Source organism: Polyodon spathula, chromosome 2, assembly GCF_017654505.1.
Source record: "Polyodon spathula isolate WHYD16114869_AA chromosome 2, ASM1765450v1, whole genome shotgun sequence".
Lineage (NCBI taxonomy): Eukaryota > Metazoa > Chordata > Actinopteri > Acipenseriformes > Polyodontidae > Polyodon > Polyodon spathula.
This window is the reverse complement of record NC_054535.1, coordinates 39,235,369-39,252,586: the sequence shown is the minus strand read 5'-3', so window position 1 is coordinate 39,252,586 and position 17,218 is coordinate 39,235,369. Positions and strand designations below refer to the sequence as shown.

Here is a 17,218-nt window from a genome sequence, read left to right as displayed (position 1 = left end):
TTATTGAATATCAATTAACAAAGATGTGTCAGACATAAGCTGGTGAGATAATGAACCGGACACTACATTTTCCAAATATGTAATTGATATGAGTATAACCTAGGATAAACTTTTTCCTAATATGTAATTGATATGAGGATAACCTAGGATAAACTCTGCATTTCAGCAGCATCCAGCATTTAACATTGGGTTGAGGTTGTAACACCTTGGTGTATATAGCTGAAAAAAACAAGCACATTTTAACAAATGGATTCTAGAAATAAACTGCTCACCCTAATGCGCACACTCATTCCAGATGGCATTTTGGAAGATAATCATGGGAAAAATCTGCAAATCGCATCCACACACATTGAGTCTCAGTGTGGAAGAGGCTTGTAAGTTAATTCCACTGCATGGACTGTACTGTACGAAGTACCAGTTTTCAATGGGGCTGTGTGGCACGGTAGATTGGATAAAAAGTGTTCTGCTTGTTTCACAATAGATATGGAAATCAGGCGCTATTTAAGAAAATATCAGCCTCTGCAAAGATGTGGGGCCTGAATTTATTCAGCAGAGCAGCAGTTTCCCAAGCAAAGCATTCTCTTCCAATTGCTGCATATTGCGGTTTGAAATATGTATTACAAACATTCAGAACTACCTTTACAAATTGGAAAACAAATTGTGTGCTGCATTCAAGTACATGAATCATTTAATTGTTATGCTTTCTAGTTTTGACTGTTAAAATATGTCATAATTAAAAAATAAAGAAAAGGAAATTGAATGCAGTGAACCATTGCTGTGGTACCACATTGTGGGTTTGTGATTCCTAGATATTACTAACAAGGAATTACGGATCTTTCATCTTTTTTTAGCTTCATTAATTTTAGTTATGAATGCATAGATAATCCCATTACTAATGCTGTAGTGCCCACAATCCTATTCTTTCCAGCAGACGTTGAAGGGTTTACCACTCTATTTCTCCAGACTACACAGGCATGTTTAAGCTGCTACCTGCAGCGGTAGGATAGTATTACATGGGATTGTAAGGTGGTAACCTACTGCACTTAAGTAAAAAAAAATATGTACAGTAAACTTCCACTTCAAATAGCATTTGTAAAATTTTTATGTTATATACTAAATGTAGCTTGCTACACTCATTTTTGTGTCACTTTATAAAAAGTTGGTCTATTGCTAATTTAAATGCGAGCGCAATGTAGGTAGCAGTTCAGAAAAAAAAAAAAAAGCATTGCCGTCAGTTTTAAAGGTGCGCTCTTCCGAGTTTGCATAATAACCTTCAGCACATAATGCAGCTAATTATTTGAATCAGTGCTATTAAAAATACAGGTGTTCTTAATTGTACAATAATTGGTGCTGAAATTGAAAGTGAATCATTTCAATATTGGCTTTTAACTGCAATTAAATTTTGCAGAGCTTTTACAAGGAATGTAGCTGGGTCATCATGTAAATACAGCTAAGCCCCACAGTGGAACACTAAAATGAGAATATTATTGGATCCATGTGACCATTTGTCACAGAAGGGAATAAAAGTAATTTTTTTTTTTTATATCCTCCATTTTGTATGACCAGGAAAAGAGTACAGATTCACAGCTGTGCTACCAAAATGGAGTTGCCATCATTTGCTTAACAATGTGTAGCTTTCTGAAGGTTATAGACGGCATGTCAAAAGTGTAGGCAGTTCTAGAACAGGACCTTGGGGATCAGGCTGTACCACAATATACCTGGTGGGGGTGAGAGATACTAGGCCAGACAAGAAAAGAAATTGAGAAAGAAATGTTCTACTTTATTTTGAAATTATGACGAATGTAGTGAGTAGATTACATCTTCTGTATCTGTAGAGATAGTTGATCAGTTCAGAACTCCAGAATGACCTCTAGTCATCACTTTTGTGACTCTTCCTCCTGAAACATCAGTGATGTATACAGTCTTGAATATGGAAGCCAGCTAAGCCCCAACTATTATCCCTTTCTCAAAGTAGTGTGTCTATAGGGCGTTTGATTTTCTGGTGACATTTTTTTCAAAATTCGGGTGAAATGTTTTTTTAAAAATCAGGTAGAATTATTTAATGATGAAATTGGGTGGATTTTTTAAATATATAATCAAGAAAGGATAAATATTCAGGTAGAAATCTAGTTTTATTTCAAAAGAAATGAACAAATGCTTAACGTATGTATATTTCCACACATTGGGTTTTGCAAACTTTTGACGACATCTATCTCTCTCCCCCCTCTTTCTCTCTCACATACACACAAGGTATTTCTCCGTTCCAATCAAGTGTTATTTTGTAGTGGAGTTGCAAGTATAATTGCACACAGAACATACAGGAAAACTAAACAACTTTACTCCATGCTGTTTTACAATGAGAAACGATCAACTGTTACATCTAAATGTTCTTGGCTTAAACACACACTCATAAAACAAATAACTGGGAAGAAAAGTGTGCAAAAAAACCAAAAACCTTAAAGCTATATTGCATAAATTTTGAAAAGTCAAAATAAGTAAATCAGCTTACCATCATTGCCCACAGTTCTGCTCTGTTGCATTTGAATCACAGACAACTGTGCATGTGTTTATTCATATACAATTGTGACTGCAAATGTGAAACAACTTGCAACTGAGAGATTCAGCTTTTGAAATATTTCAGCCCATTTGTTCAACCTCTGTGTGTATGTATTATTAACCTAACACCAATCTTTTGATGTTTGGTTTTATTTTTATTTCCTGTAGTTAGATAGGTTTAAAGAACCACCAGCATATGGGCCAATGTGTGATCTCTTGTGGTCAGACCCATTGGAGGACTTTGGCAATGAAAAGACTCAGGAACACTTTACGCACAACACAGTAAGAGGCTGCTCATACTTCTATAGGTAAGTTCATTTTTGTAGCTTGTTGTCTCTGTCCAACAGTTAACCCAGCCATGCCACATGAGCAATGTTATTTATGTGGGCGTCTTCATGGCAGTGTGTAAAACGTTGATTATTGCTTTTACTCCCATGCTTAACAGCTCTTGACAGGTATGCCACTTCAATGTCATTTATAATTGAAAACAACAACTGTTATTTAATAGCTCACCCACCTGATACCAATGTGGATTTCTGTTTGTGTAAACAGAAATAGTGTGTTACATATTTAACGTTATTTTGCATTTATGGAGGTGTTTTTGTTTTGGGAAGCACTACTGTATGGACAGGTATTTGAGCAATTTTCTAAAAGTTAAAGTATGAGTTTCAGTCGTGGAAAAAATTGAGCTCCATGCTGTGATTACTAACTAGGCCACGGTGCACATAAATCACATGATGGATGTACTTGAAAAATGTTGCTTATACAGTATTATTATTTTGTATTATGCGCTTTGCTGTTTCATTTATTTATGGTACTTTGTATAATTAGGACAGAAAACAAAAAGGAAACTGGTTATCACCATGCATGTATTTCAATTACAAGTTTGGGAAGAAACAATACATTAATTAGTTAAAAACTAAAGAGTTAACGTCTTTCCTAAACCATGGTAAATACCTGTAGCTCAGTACCAACCAAGATAGATATTGTAAGAAAGAGAGATCATACAGTGTATGTAGGCTACTGTATATCAGCATAATTTAAAAAATGTTAAATTGTAGTGCAACAACCATGTAAGACACATAACGAGCAATCCTATCAACCTAGGCATATGTTTTTCATTTTTGTATTTGTCCTATCTACAGAGGATTTGACAGGGTCCTTTTTTAACATTGTTCAAGTCTTATCCCTTAGTAATACCATATGTTACTGAAAGGAACTGTGTGTAACAATAACTGTTAATGCTTAAGACATGCAGACAAAACAATGTCCTGTATATACTATTTTTGTATTTATTTATTTTTTAACTGACAGTGGTAGGCCTACGTTTTGCAACGTCTAAACTGTAAGTTAGAGCTATACTAATATTAAGATGTAAAAATACAAACATGCCCTACTAATATTATGGATGCAGCATGTTGTTAGATTAGATTATATTACTGAAACATTTTAATTTTGATTGAGTGACAACATTTTGACGTGTAAAATCATTTAATATATACATAAATCTCAGCGATCACACATAAACTACATCTGCTTGACAACAAGGTTATAGAAACATAAAAAGATAGGGGTTTAAAACAGTTTACCATATAAACAGTCGTCGATCACACATTTTAAAGTTCATAAGAAAAGACAGAGGCACGAACACACACCAACATACAGTCTTGCAAGTAAAATGGTCAGATAAAAATAAAAACCCATACAGTAAACCTCCCCTTTAATCAAACTGTTGCCCTGCCTTACTTTTGCCCACTGTTGCATTACTGCACTTGCACAATCAACTTATTGCACGATCAACTTATTTCCTACAACACCAGTACTGAATCGTAACCGAGGTTACCGCAACAGTGCCGACCCGGTACCGTCTGGTACTGTACCGACCCAGTGCTAAAGTCACCTCACCAGTACTGAACCGACCCGGTACAGTTCAGGTACCGTACCAAATGGTGCTAAAGTCACTATACTGACCTGGTTTCTACGCGGCCTGCTACTGGGTGCTCCCGCCCCTGGGCCGTTACCAAACGGGTCTTGTTCGGGTCTTGACCTGCCTGGTTGCTATCTGTAAGTAGGTTGAGGCAATACCTGTACATCTGTATACTATACACTGCATTGCTTGATTCTTGCATCATGCCTGGGTTATATCCCTGCAACACATGCAAGGCCAGTCTGTCTATTGAATTCAAGCATGGCAGATACTCTTCTTGCCTAGGTCAGAGAATGCCAAGGTGGCACTGGCGAACCGCAATTTCTGTGAGTTTTGTGCAGATTTCTCTATGCGCACACTGGAGAAATATCTCTCCCGCAGCTCTACAAAGGGCTCTGCATCCCTTACTCCTCCACAGCGCTCTTCCCCATCACCCTGTGTTAGAGAGGTGGCTGCGTCCTCATCCCATGGCTCTGTGCCAAGGCAGACCGGACGACACACAAAGTTATGAAGCCCACACAGGGAACCGTCTTCACGGTCTTCCTCATCTTCCTCTGCTTCACCTTCTCCCATGAGGAAGAAGAAGACTTGCTGTTCCAAATGAGTGGAAAAGCTCTGGGCAGCTGTTTCCCACGGCTCCTGGTCCACAAGCTTCCCAGAACCTGGCTCCACTCCACGTAAAAGGAGCAATTGTAACATAAGTGAAGTACTGTCCTTTTTTTAAATTCTCCTTTTAAACTCAAATAGTACAGGTAGCCAATGGAACTTGTAAGCCTTTTGTGGGTTCTACTTTACTCCTTTCCCACCATAAAAAAAAACAAAACACTGGCATCATTAATTTTACAGTTCACAGTACATACTTTAGAACTTAGAAAGAATCTGTCTCATCTTTTCTAAAGTGCAGAGTCTTATTTGAGGTTAGGTGTCAGAAAAAGATTATTGTGAGTCATATAACCATTGAAACCACCAGATTACAGGTTATTATGACACAGGGATAACTGACAGACCAACCTGCATTTAATTGTCAGTTCAAAGGACATAGTTATACCATTGGTCTGAGGTTTACAAATACTATTCACTGCAACCACTTTCTGGCCTTTAAAGGTCTTCATAGACCTCATGAAATTCATCACATATTTTTTTCGCAGTATAAAAGTAACTACTCATGATAAGAATTGGTTTAGTTGGTCCTTTTTATTAATGATAAAGGAACAATCCTTAACATTTGGTCAAAGGAGTTTTCCTTTTCCTTAAGTCATTGCTGCACACTCTTACTGGACAGGAAAACATTTTAACAAACGTAATTTTTTTTTTATTTTTAATTTGTTTCGGTAAACAAAAAAAAAAGTTAATTTACCAAACATTTAAGTTAAGAGGCTTGTAAGTTATTTCTGAACAGCTTTGGAATTTTTATTAGTGGGTTTTTAGTTTCCTTTATGGAAAAAAATCTAATGACAGGTGCTAATGACAATTTGGAGTAAAACATCCTTTCCCTCATCAGTGCTGTATTTGTTGACCTCGGTGCCTTGGCTTGGATACATAGGGAATTGCCCCTTATTTTTTTTAATTAACCACAGTTATTTGTAAGCTCTGTTGATCTGTCCATTTTGTTTAACATCACACCCCATTTAGTATATCACTCTCAAATGACACTGGTAGACAGCAGGGTAAAGATACAACTTGTCAGCAATAATTTGACACCTCAGACTAGCCAGTAAATTACTACCCTTATAGGGTGATGGGAGCCTTGCTAGAGTACTTATTGTTGGTGCATTCAGAATTAATGACTGCTCGAGCGTTTATATGTTATATAGTTGAATGAATGAAAAAGCATTTGATGCACGAGTCTACTATTGTTTAAATTTAGTAGCCTTTCATCGCCAGTGGCGAAAATGTTTAGGGGAAAATGCTATGTTAACCTGCTTACTAGAATAAATAGTCCTTGTAACTGTAGCCAAGAGGTATGTGACGAGGGTATAGATGCTATGTCAGTTGAAAAAAAAAAAAATCTGCTGCGTCATTGAGGGAACCTATCTCACTGGATAGAAATTGCTGTTTGAAGTATTCTACATTTCAAAAGCCATCACCTTTTATAATTTTGGAAAGTTTAATTGGCACTTTTGTGATTTAGGACCATTTCCTGTAGTGAAGTAGCTGCCGATGTAGATAGTTCAGCAGTTAATGTCTTTCTGTTACCCAGCATATGCTATAAATTAAGAACATAAGCACAACTTGTACATTTATCAAGCTGAGATCCATTCCAGAGAACAGGCACATTGTGGCAGACGAGGCTGAATTTGCCATTTGATTTGTGGTTTTTATTGGCTGGTCTGATAAATGTAGTATTGTGTATCATATAATTCTCTAGAAAGAGTGCAAAGAAGAGCGACCAGAATTATTCCGTGTTTAAAAGGCATGTCATATGAAGACTAAAATAATTTAATCTATTCAGTCTTGAACAAAAAAGACTACACAGCTATCTGATTCAAGCATTCAGAATTCAAAAAAGGTGTTGACAATGTCGACCCAAGAGACTTTTTCTACCTGAAAAAAGAAAAGGGTCACAAATGGAAATTAGATAAAGGGACATTCAGAACAGAAAATAGGAGGCACTTTTTTTACGAATGTATGACTATTCCAATAATGAAGGTGCTGACATTATATTGCCCTCCTATGCAGTTAGGTTAGAGCTGTGGCAGGTAATTGTTATACTGTCTACTGTGTGTAACACATGACCTGATCAGCTACAAGGCTAAATATCACAATCATTTGAATAATTTAACTAGGGATTTGTCAAAAGTCCATTAGAGTTTCTTAGGTGTAAAAGTATGAAGAAAACCATTAAAACCATTTTGCGGTGATAATATTGCAGATAACCTGTTTATACCTTTAACTTCATAATATTTAATGTTCTGAATGTTACTAGCAGTGTGAGATACATTTTACTGCTTTTAAAGTAAAGCAAAATCTCAGACCATGTCAATGTGAAGCACTGGAAATTTATTTGGGGATGAGGTGTTATTTACATGTGTTTTCCTTGTTAGATATATCCTTCGAGACTCAGAATTACTAATATATAGGCTATACTGTGGTGCCATATTCTCTGCACTGTCTGGATGCAATAAGCTAAATGTCAGCTGTATTAGCTCTGTGGTCTCTGCAATGAATATAGCTGAAGCTGTGTGGCCCTAGAGAATTCAGAGGTAAGTATTGGGGTTATAAATATTACAGTTTTGAACCCACAGTTTGCCAGTGAGTAACTTAATGATCCTGATTCATGTTACTGAACACTCTTGTGCATCAATCAACCAAGCTTTGAAATTGTGCACGAGAAGGACCCCATTAAGGCAAAGTAAAGCTTAATGCAAGTATCAATGATGGACTCCTCAGAAGACTTACTGTACTGGTAAAGACGCAATGCCGAGTAGTAGCTTCTGAATCAAGAGTGAAAACACACGGCTGAGTTTATTTGCATAGAATCAAACAGATTTTTTTAATTTCTGTTGAAAGTAAAACTGGAATAAAGTCTGCCTCATTTAGTACCACCTGCTGTGTTTGCATTTTACAAAAGATTTGATCACAGAGACATGGAGACAAATGTCATGAGACTATGAACAAAAGCACCTGAGCATTTACAGTATATTACAACTAATGTCGTTTTTGCACCCCAGCTTTGGAAATTGGACGTACACATATACAGATTGCTTTATTTTTTGGTCACCACAGAAATCTGCATCAAAATTTCTTCAAATCTGTAAAGAGCTAATTTTCTGCAAATAACTTGTCCAATTCTCAATTAATTAATTCTCAATTACAAATTGAGTTAATGAGAATTCATAAATAATTCATAAATAAGAAAAAGTATGTCATAGTCAGGTAACTAAGCAATAACCCACAACAGTGTGCCTATCTTACGCACGTCTGGATGCTATGTGAGGCACACGGTCATAGGCCAAGTGTAGAAGTGCAGTAAGAGCTTACATTTTAAACTTTAATTAAAGTTTTATGTAATGTATCCTTCTGCCAGTGCAATCTAGTTCCTGTACTTTGTTTTTAAAAGCTACAACTTTGCTGGGAAAATGTATCATCCATTGCTGAGTACATTTTTTATATATATATATATATATATATAATATATATATATATAATATATATATAGTGCTATATAATAGTTTATACATATATTATTAGTTCTGCTTATTTACATGTTTTATACACTTTGGTAAGTAAAGTTGATGTTTGAAATCAAGGTTTCACTGTTACAATAACCATGCTTTGCCATTTTTATTTTTTATTCCACCAAACGTGCTGTCTCTTCTCAACACTTGTCTCCCAGACAGTCATTGAGGCTGTCATGTAGATTGTCACATCAGTCATATCTTGACCTGAACAAAACCACTGCATTATAATTACACATCTACAATAACCATAATGTATTTTACTTTTTATACAGTAATCTTGAAAGTATGAACCTGGGTTTTTTTTTGTTTTGTTTTTTTATTTTTGTCGTACAGTCCTTCATTTTGCTGAAGGGACTATCTATCCTGTAACTGTGCCTTTTTTTCATACGAGCCCTAGCCCAAGCCCTAAATCAGAAACATTGATTTCCCAACCAGATCACCCAGAAAGGAACGGGCCATCTCTCTTACAACCTCTATCAAATCATGTATCAATGCTACACAAAACCTCAATCAAAGCCCCAAATACATCTGGTATGTAACTATGGCGTGTACCCATGAGCATTTCCTCTGGTTGCTGAAACAAATATATCAGAAATATCACATTGTGTTGCAGGGGGGAAAGTTCAAGAGTTACGCTTTGGTGTACCAGGTACAGTGGGAGGTTAAACAGGCTTTAGACAGAGGTGCTTTAAAAAGAATCTAGGATGCGAAGACTGTAACCGAGAATTATACAAAGTGAATTTAAGCAACATTGAGACTTACTGACAATAATACTTCACACCCATCAACTCTGTTTGCATTAGTGGCTTTACTGGTTAAACAGACCTCCTTTACGCCCTGCAAGCAATACTATCCATACTGCCCCCTAGTGTCTGGGTGTACAATTACAGAACAGTGCTTCTTCACAGCTGAATAGGCATTTAGGCTTCTAGTTTCCCATTGTATGCAATTCCCTCTCTCTGTGTACCTTCAAGAGATCATTTGTTAACATGGGAAGATTCCAGGCTACACAATCACTTAATTCCACTGAATGAATGAAAGGTTATAGCATTGAAAAAGTTTACTGCATGATTTGCTCACAGAGGGTTTATTTTGGCTTCTACATTCCTGCAGTTTATTATTTTCACTCATTTTGGTCCTAAAAAGAAAAAACTGAAGGTAATTACACAATAGCTGGTGTTAACAGATGGCCTAAATTGCAGACACAACACAAGCGCAGAGACCTGTTTGTGTAAGACATTCACATGTTTTTTTGTTTTTGTAATGATTTTCTAGAAGTTTCCACTGAGGCAAGACGAAAACTATTCACACATGCCACCGTCAAGAATAAGTGTGTTATGCTTTTAGTAAAAAACCTTAAAAAAGTAACCAAATAGTTTTTTTTTTGTTATTTTTCATTTAATCACAGAAAGACCTTGTTATTGTGCAAACGTTCAGTTATTTGTTTTTTTAAAATACTAGAGAGCATTGATATACATTGAATAAAGTCACCTGTCCAAAGTGATTGTTAGCAGTAACAGTAACTTGTTAGTGTGCTATCCTTTACTTCTGTGAACATTTCCTAAATTATATTCTGTGCTACTATTAATCTCGACTTTAATATACACGGTTTCATTATAAGATCCTGATATATATATATGTGCTTCATTTTCAATATTTTCTTTCTCTTTTCTAGCTACCCAGCTGTGTGTGATTTCCTACAGCATAATAATTTATTATCGGTAATCCGGGCCCATGAAGCGCAGGATGCTGGGTAGGTTTTTGTAGTACTGAGTAAATAAGTGTGTGTGCTGCAATGGTAAGGGTTGTAGTTATAAACTATAAACAGGATTTACTGTGGACTGGAGCAGCAGGCTTATCTTTTAATTTAGTTTAAAATTGTAGAAGAAACCAACAGTCATGGGTTTTGTAAGCAGACATTTTTTATTTTATTTATTTATTTATTTTTGTTTATTTATTTATTTTTTTAAATGTGTAAATTACCGCATTGTCACTAGAGCTCATTTGGTGTTTCAGTTTAACTGTAGACAAAGTTTTGTTGGTATCACGAGGCCCAGATTAAATGTAAAACCCATTACAAAATGAAAGAGTTCAACAAACTGCTGACTGCGAAGTAACTGTATGAAAGCAAGACTAGATCCTGTTGCTAAAGGCAAGGAAGTCTGTGTGGGCATTATAATTGCACATGACAAGCATACCTTATCTTAATTTCTCAGTTTGGGAATTTCACGGCAAAAAAAGTTTTCTCAATAATCACAAACGGCTCACCTACCCTTCCCTAATGTTTTAAATGCTGCTGTTTTATGTATTTTTGAGTGGAAACTAGATGGTGTAAATGTGAATTTTAATGATACGCCTGTATATTTAATTTTTAATTTATTAAAAATATTTATTAAAAATATTAATTTTTTTTTTAAAGTTCCAGCTGTTTCTTGCACTCCTGTTTTATTATTATTATTATTATTATTATTATTATTATTATTATTATTATTATTATTATATTATTATTATTATGAGACTTAAATGAAGTAGGCAAACAAAGAGGAACTTAAATTAGAGACAGAAGTTGTGATAAATCAGGATAAGAATTGGAAACAAAAACTAGAACTATGGACACTTTGACTGTGCTTCAGTTAACGTTTCTTGAACAACTCGCTTTAATTTACTTTCATGTCAAAAAACGTAATCGTATGTGTGTGTTTGTAACAAATCAATGATTTAAAAGTGTATTATAAAGACTGAACCGTGTCCTTGAATTTTTTCCTTGATGTTATTTCCACCAAACAAAGACAGTAAATTGTGTGACAAGGCAAAACATATATTTATTAATCATGACAAAGGTAACCTCTGTCAGACTTTAACCCTCCCACTAATTGCCACATTAACAACTTAAGGAATTTTTCAGCACTGAAGATATGTTCTTCTGATACTGATGCATCCTTCTTCTTTCCTTTTTGCAGTTATCGTATGTACAGGAAGAGCCAAACAACAGGTTTCCCAGCATTAATCACCATTTTTTCAGCACCCAACTATCTAGATGTGTATAATAACAAAGGTAAGAATATGCCACACGTTTCTGGATAAAACAATGTCTCTTTGCAGTTTATTTTGGAACAACAGTGCCTGTTAGGCATTGCTACGTCCTGTACGGTATGAACAGTATATTTTTTGGTTACCATAAACAAGTTGAAATTGAAATATTCTGTTTTTTACAGTACAGTTTCAGATGTGTGAAAGTTAGAGTACCCATACAGAGCAGCGGATAACAGTAACATTTTCTATTTTAAAATCATCTGAGTAAATGCATACCCAGCTTTCATTGAGCTCCAAGCTGGTCAACACTGATACTAAGCACTCACAGACCAGTTTACTGGAATAAATGGATATTCAGTGGATATTCAGCTTTTTATCAATTTTGCAATTATTAAAACAACTGTCTTGGAAGAATTATTTGAAGATATTCCATTCTTTACTTCGAGGTGTCATAGTAATAACACTCAGTCAGCCATGAATTTAAGCTTGGATTCATATAGAAACATGGTAGTCAAACACTATAAACTATGAATTATGCCTGGTCACTCCATTTCCAGTAGATTTCAGGTTTGAACTAGTACTGTTACTTGGAATTGGGACTAGAGATCACAATTCTTGCTACTTCCTGCAGTTTCCAAACTGTGAAAGGATTTTATTTTAATAATGTTTAGCTTATGATTGTCATACATTGTCCCTGATTTGGGTAATTAGGTTTAAATTTACTTAAATTATTCTAGTGACCCTGTCTGTATTTCTTTTGGGATCATTGAACTTGATAGGTCCTCCTTTGGCCTTCACTAGTGCATAAGTTGAGTAATACAATGGCTTCTCTGTCTTCAGAGATGCTATAACAGTTAGACTTTTTTTGATCCTCAGCCTCTTCCTCTATGATAAGTATGATGATATACTTTTCCAGCTGTTTCTTGCACTCCGTCTTAGCATTATGGTGCTATAACCCTGCAGCTTTGTCTTCCAACAGGGTTACCTTTTTATATTTGGTTGTATTTGCTTGGTATTGGTTGAAATATAGCTATAATGGTGTGGATCCAGGAGGATAACAGGTCACAGATTGTGACAGATTTAGATTACATTGCACATACATACGTACAGGAAGAAAGTCCCGATATTTACGCATAGAACAAAAATGATTTATTCTAGACAGTAGAGTTAGTGAAAACCACAGGCTGTGCTCTTTGTGCAGCTGACAGATCTGCTGATCACTAACTTATACAAAGGTAAGAACGCGTCGTTATGTCTTTTGTTAGTGTCATGATGGTTGTGTTGTGTTGAGTTTGGGGGGGGGGGGGGGGGGGGTACTTCTATTATATGATAATGAGTGTTTTTTGCGTATGACCCCTTCTCCCCTGAGACAAGCGTCCCGCTGAACAGTTTCCAAATGTTGGCAAGTGTGCATTGCAGGGCTCAGTCCATAATTCTGGATATTAAAAATGCAAGCCCTGCTTGTTTGAGTTGGGTGGGAGTGAATTTAGTACAATCTTAGCAGTGTTTTCGTCTACTTCTACTGCTGATGAAGAAAAGCTGGGTCTTAGCCAACTGACCCATTTATATCCCATGCTGCTGCAGTTCTCTGTGTTTAGTGCATTATTCATTAAACTTTATTAGCACGAGAAGCTTGCTTGCCGCCCCAATCCATAATAGAAAGACATTGCAGCATAAATATGCTTACTAATATTCTTTTAGCTCAGCGTTTTTAAAGTGAAGGGATTGCAACCTGTACAATTCAACAGGGATATATAATGCACTTTGTGTGTGTAAGACACTTATTGGGCCAAAAGTTAAGTGATCTGGGACCAGAGCAGTTTGCTTTAATACCACGGGATGAATTGAGCTGCTTCTTTTCCTTTTTTTAAAAGGTGTTTTTAAATAACTGCACTATTGATCCAATACCTGAAGTCCTTTACACTGGAGTAACTGATAGGAAGGATTAAAGCAAAACAGATACCATAGACTTTAAAGAGTTTGGGTGCAAGGGGTTTAGAATATTTTAAAAAATCATTGTAACCTACGGCTTACCACTATTGAATCATTTGGTACCTGGAGACCTGTGTTTTAAATTGTATAAAAGCAGAATAGCATATCAATGTGCAGTATGTCCCTGGTTTGGTTTTATATACAGTATATAAAAAAATAAATAACTTTTAACTTGCATATTAATAAAATTTCCATTCAGGTAGATAATGCAAATTCTTCTTATTCAGTTATTTGCAGTAAGCGTGCAGAATGTGGAAAAAATATATAAAGAATTATGGTGTGTTTTTTTTTTTTTTTTTTTTTAAGAGCTGTTGCATTTAAACTGCAGCATTGTATATTAAGAAGGACATTATTCGTTTAAAATTCCTGTCTCATTAGAACTAGAAAATTAGATTAAAAAAAGAATGCTGCTTATTTTTGTTTTTTGTCACAGCAATTACTACAGAGCTTCATCCTTAATTTTATAACGCTCCGCAGTAAGATATGGAGAATTACTGAAAATGTGTGAAATTCTTTCACAGAGTCTTTGTCAATGCCATCCAGTTGTAAGCCAGCAGAGTAGCTGTAGTACCAAAGCGCTTGCCACTGCATCAGTAAAATCGATAATGGACTGCGTAACTGTACGACCCAACCTCAACATTCTTCTGTTGCTGTCGCCCACAAAATCAATAGGTGTCTAATGCACCACTCGTTATACCAAATTATGGTGATTCATGCATACAGAAAACAGACAGAGAAGAGGTCTGACTAGGTAGGCATTTCTAAGTGAAACTGAGGATGTAGTTGATTCGTCTGGATCAATTTGTTTGGAATAATCAAGTAGCTGCTTGGACAGGATAGCTTCATGGCTCAAGATGTTACTGACAGGAAATAGAGACTCGGACAGACGCTGCAGTGAAACGCTGTTGCTCACTTTATTAAACAAAAAACAAGCAAAACTCTGGAACAAATACACAGCACAAGGGCCAAAACAAATGTTCAAAGAAAACAATACAGGCTGGGCATTCGCCTTCACTATAAAGTTTAGAACCAACAGCACAAACGTCCCCAACAAACAAACACATTTTTGGCTGCTTTTATACATGTGGCCACTCCCCAGTTAGCACCAATGGCCTAATTGGGGGAATGACCACACCTGTGATTACTGGCAGGGCCAGATTTAACCCCATCCCTGCCAACCTTACATTCCCACACATACTTTACACGGACACTGCTCCTGTTTACTGAGGGAGTATTTAAACACACTATTTAGGGTAATGTTTGCATTGGGCAATTGTAATAATTCCAGAGGTTACCAGGTGATGCTTTCTTTATGCAACATTTTGAATATTCAAGTTTACAGTTCCTTTTATATGTGTGTCTGGTCCATCGCAGGCATCGCACCAAATATAGAACATATGTGTTTCATCTAGGGATGTAGTAAAACTGCATCATTTCACATTTAGAAGTATTGTTTGGGTTGTATTTGTGCTGCTGCAGAAACCACCTTGAACATTATATAAAAACACTGATTGTGGTGCATATATTTCCTTGCCTATAACTCACAGTATTTGTAAAGGCATTGCATAAAGCAAAATAAAAAAAAAAAAGTTTTGTAGTTATAATTTCGCCAATCCTTCAAGCTAATTACACCATAAAAATGTATTTAATGGTAGATGGGGTGCACATCAAAGGCATATTGGCAGGAGAAGGCAGAAAACAGTATTTTGTTTTCATTCATTTTTCCTAAGGAAGTGTTTTCCCCAAGGCAAACCAGTATTTCTGTGGACTTAAAACATCTGTGATACTGCAGGGAAAGATGAAATACCAGTATTACATGTACAGTGACACCATAGGTTAAAGGTTAGTGGAGCACAGTCTGTTTCCTGTTAGGTTAGATCACGTTGGATGACTTTAGCATCAGACAAATTGAGAGGAAGAGAAAAGGAGCATGTTTTACACTTCATGCGAATGATATGTGTTGTACAGCTTAGCCAGAACAATCAGAACCTCCAGGGATTCTTATCTGCGAGGAAACAAAGGGTGTAGTGGTTGATCAAAATAACAGTGACTCCTCTGAGAAGTTGCTGAAAACATGACATTGTGGACATCAAATTCCTGCAAGTTTTGAGGTACTCTGCAGAAAGAATCGTATCATATTTGTACAAAATCTCCTTAGATTCATACTCACAAATTACATTTGTCAAAAATTATTTAGATTATTTATATGAATAATAAAAAATAATCAAATAAAATGTGTTTAAAACATGCCTTTGTTTGCTTCACTGAGTCCTAACGTAGAGGAAATAGGTGCTTGGATTTCTATAGGCCCAGCTCATGATGTCATACACAAAACTTAACCAGGTAAAAGTTTTGCGGCACAATCGCATGTCATGTAATATTTTGTAGTAAAGTTAAAAATCAGCTGGTTCAGATGAGGAACTGTTTTCAGTTACAGTAGTTCTGTGGTTTGTGATTTCTTGGTTGCTGTAAAATGGTATGACCACGGTGAGCACAGTGAGAGCACTTGCAAAGGCTACTGGGAAATGTAGTTCTGGAGAAGGGCAAGCAACCATAAAATCATACAAACTGAGCTGAAAACAGTTGATAGGAACTATCAGATATCCCATGCCCATTCCAAAAGCCTTTTGACAACTCTACATCATAGCTGCCAATGTTTTTGAGCCTTGTGATTCATAAAATGCTGAAAAGGTTTTACTTGAGTAGTCTGACTTTAATTTTGGGAGTTGGCCTACATTTTAAATGTTTCTATAAGATATATAGTTCTCAGGCCCATGTGAAAGATTCCACATGCAAGAAGGCAGGTTTATTTGTTTTTAGCCAAAGTTCATGTTTTAGTGCCTGCCTGTCAGTCCCAATTAATACTATTGCTGTGCCTGGTGCACGTACATCCTCTGCTGCACCTCTAAGGGGATTGTGTTTTATAAACATTGAATAATTAAAATAATTAAACACTTGCTTTCAAGACTGCTTAAACAGTAATTCTTATGCTTACTTTTACTAAATGTAAGGAATGTACTGTATAACAACTCTGCATTTTTCCACATAACTGCTTGACTTGTCATTTACAAACTACTCCATTAAAAAGGTGTCGTTCACCTTAAAATTTTCTCCAGAGATGCTTTGTTTTATTAAAACACCAATATTTTGATAACTCTTAATTAGGACATTTATGGTACATCCTACAGTTGTTCAAATATTGTATTTAAACAAAAGGTGCACATGTTTATGAAATGGTGGGCATAGACCCATGTAAACTATACAAAAGTACTTAGTTCAGTGATCATCAGTGATCAAGGTAATGGTAAGACCCACCAGTACTTGTTGAAGCAATACATATTTTTATACATATTCAGACATATCTGCCAACACTGCAGATTTTAAATCATCTGCTGAAAAATCGCTTTTTTGCCAGATACTACTGTTTAAAAAACAATTGTAATAGATCATAAATACATAAAATAAGATTTGTAAGGAAATGGCCTGAAAAAAAGAGCAACATATCAGGCATCACATTGTTTTTGAGATC

The 17,218-nt window shown here is 35.9% G+C and overlaps 1 protein-coding gene across 3 annotated transcripts in view; it reads left to right on the top strand.

The window, feature by feature from the left end:
- Positions 1-17,218, top strand: part of LOC121296291 (serine/threonine-protein phosphatase 2B catalytic subunit alpha isoform) — a 149,194-nt gene that overhangs the window by 106,291 nt on the left and 25,685 nt on the right. For all 3 annotated transcript variants that reach the window (XM_041221694.1, XM_041221684.1, XM_041221676.1), the window contains exons 6-8: positions 2,725-2,864; positions 10,340-10,417; positions 11,625-11,719. In XM_041221694.1, the coding sequence (XP_041077628.1) occupies positions 2,725-2,864; positions 10,340-10,417; positions 11,625-11,719 (313 nt within the window). The remainder of the gene's footprint in view (positions 1-2,724; positions 2,865-10,339; positions 10,418-11,624; positions 11,720-17,218) is intronic.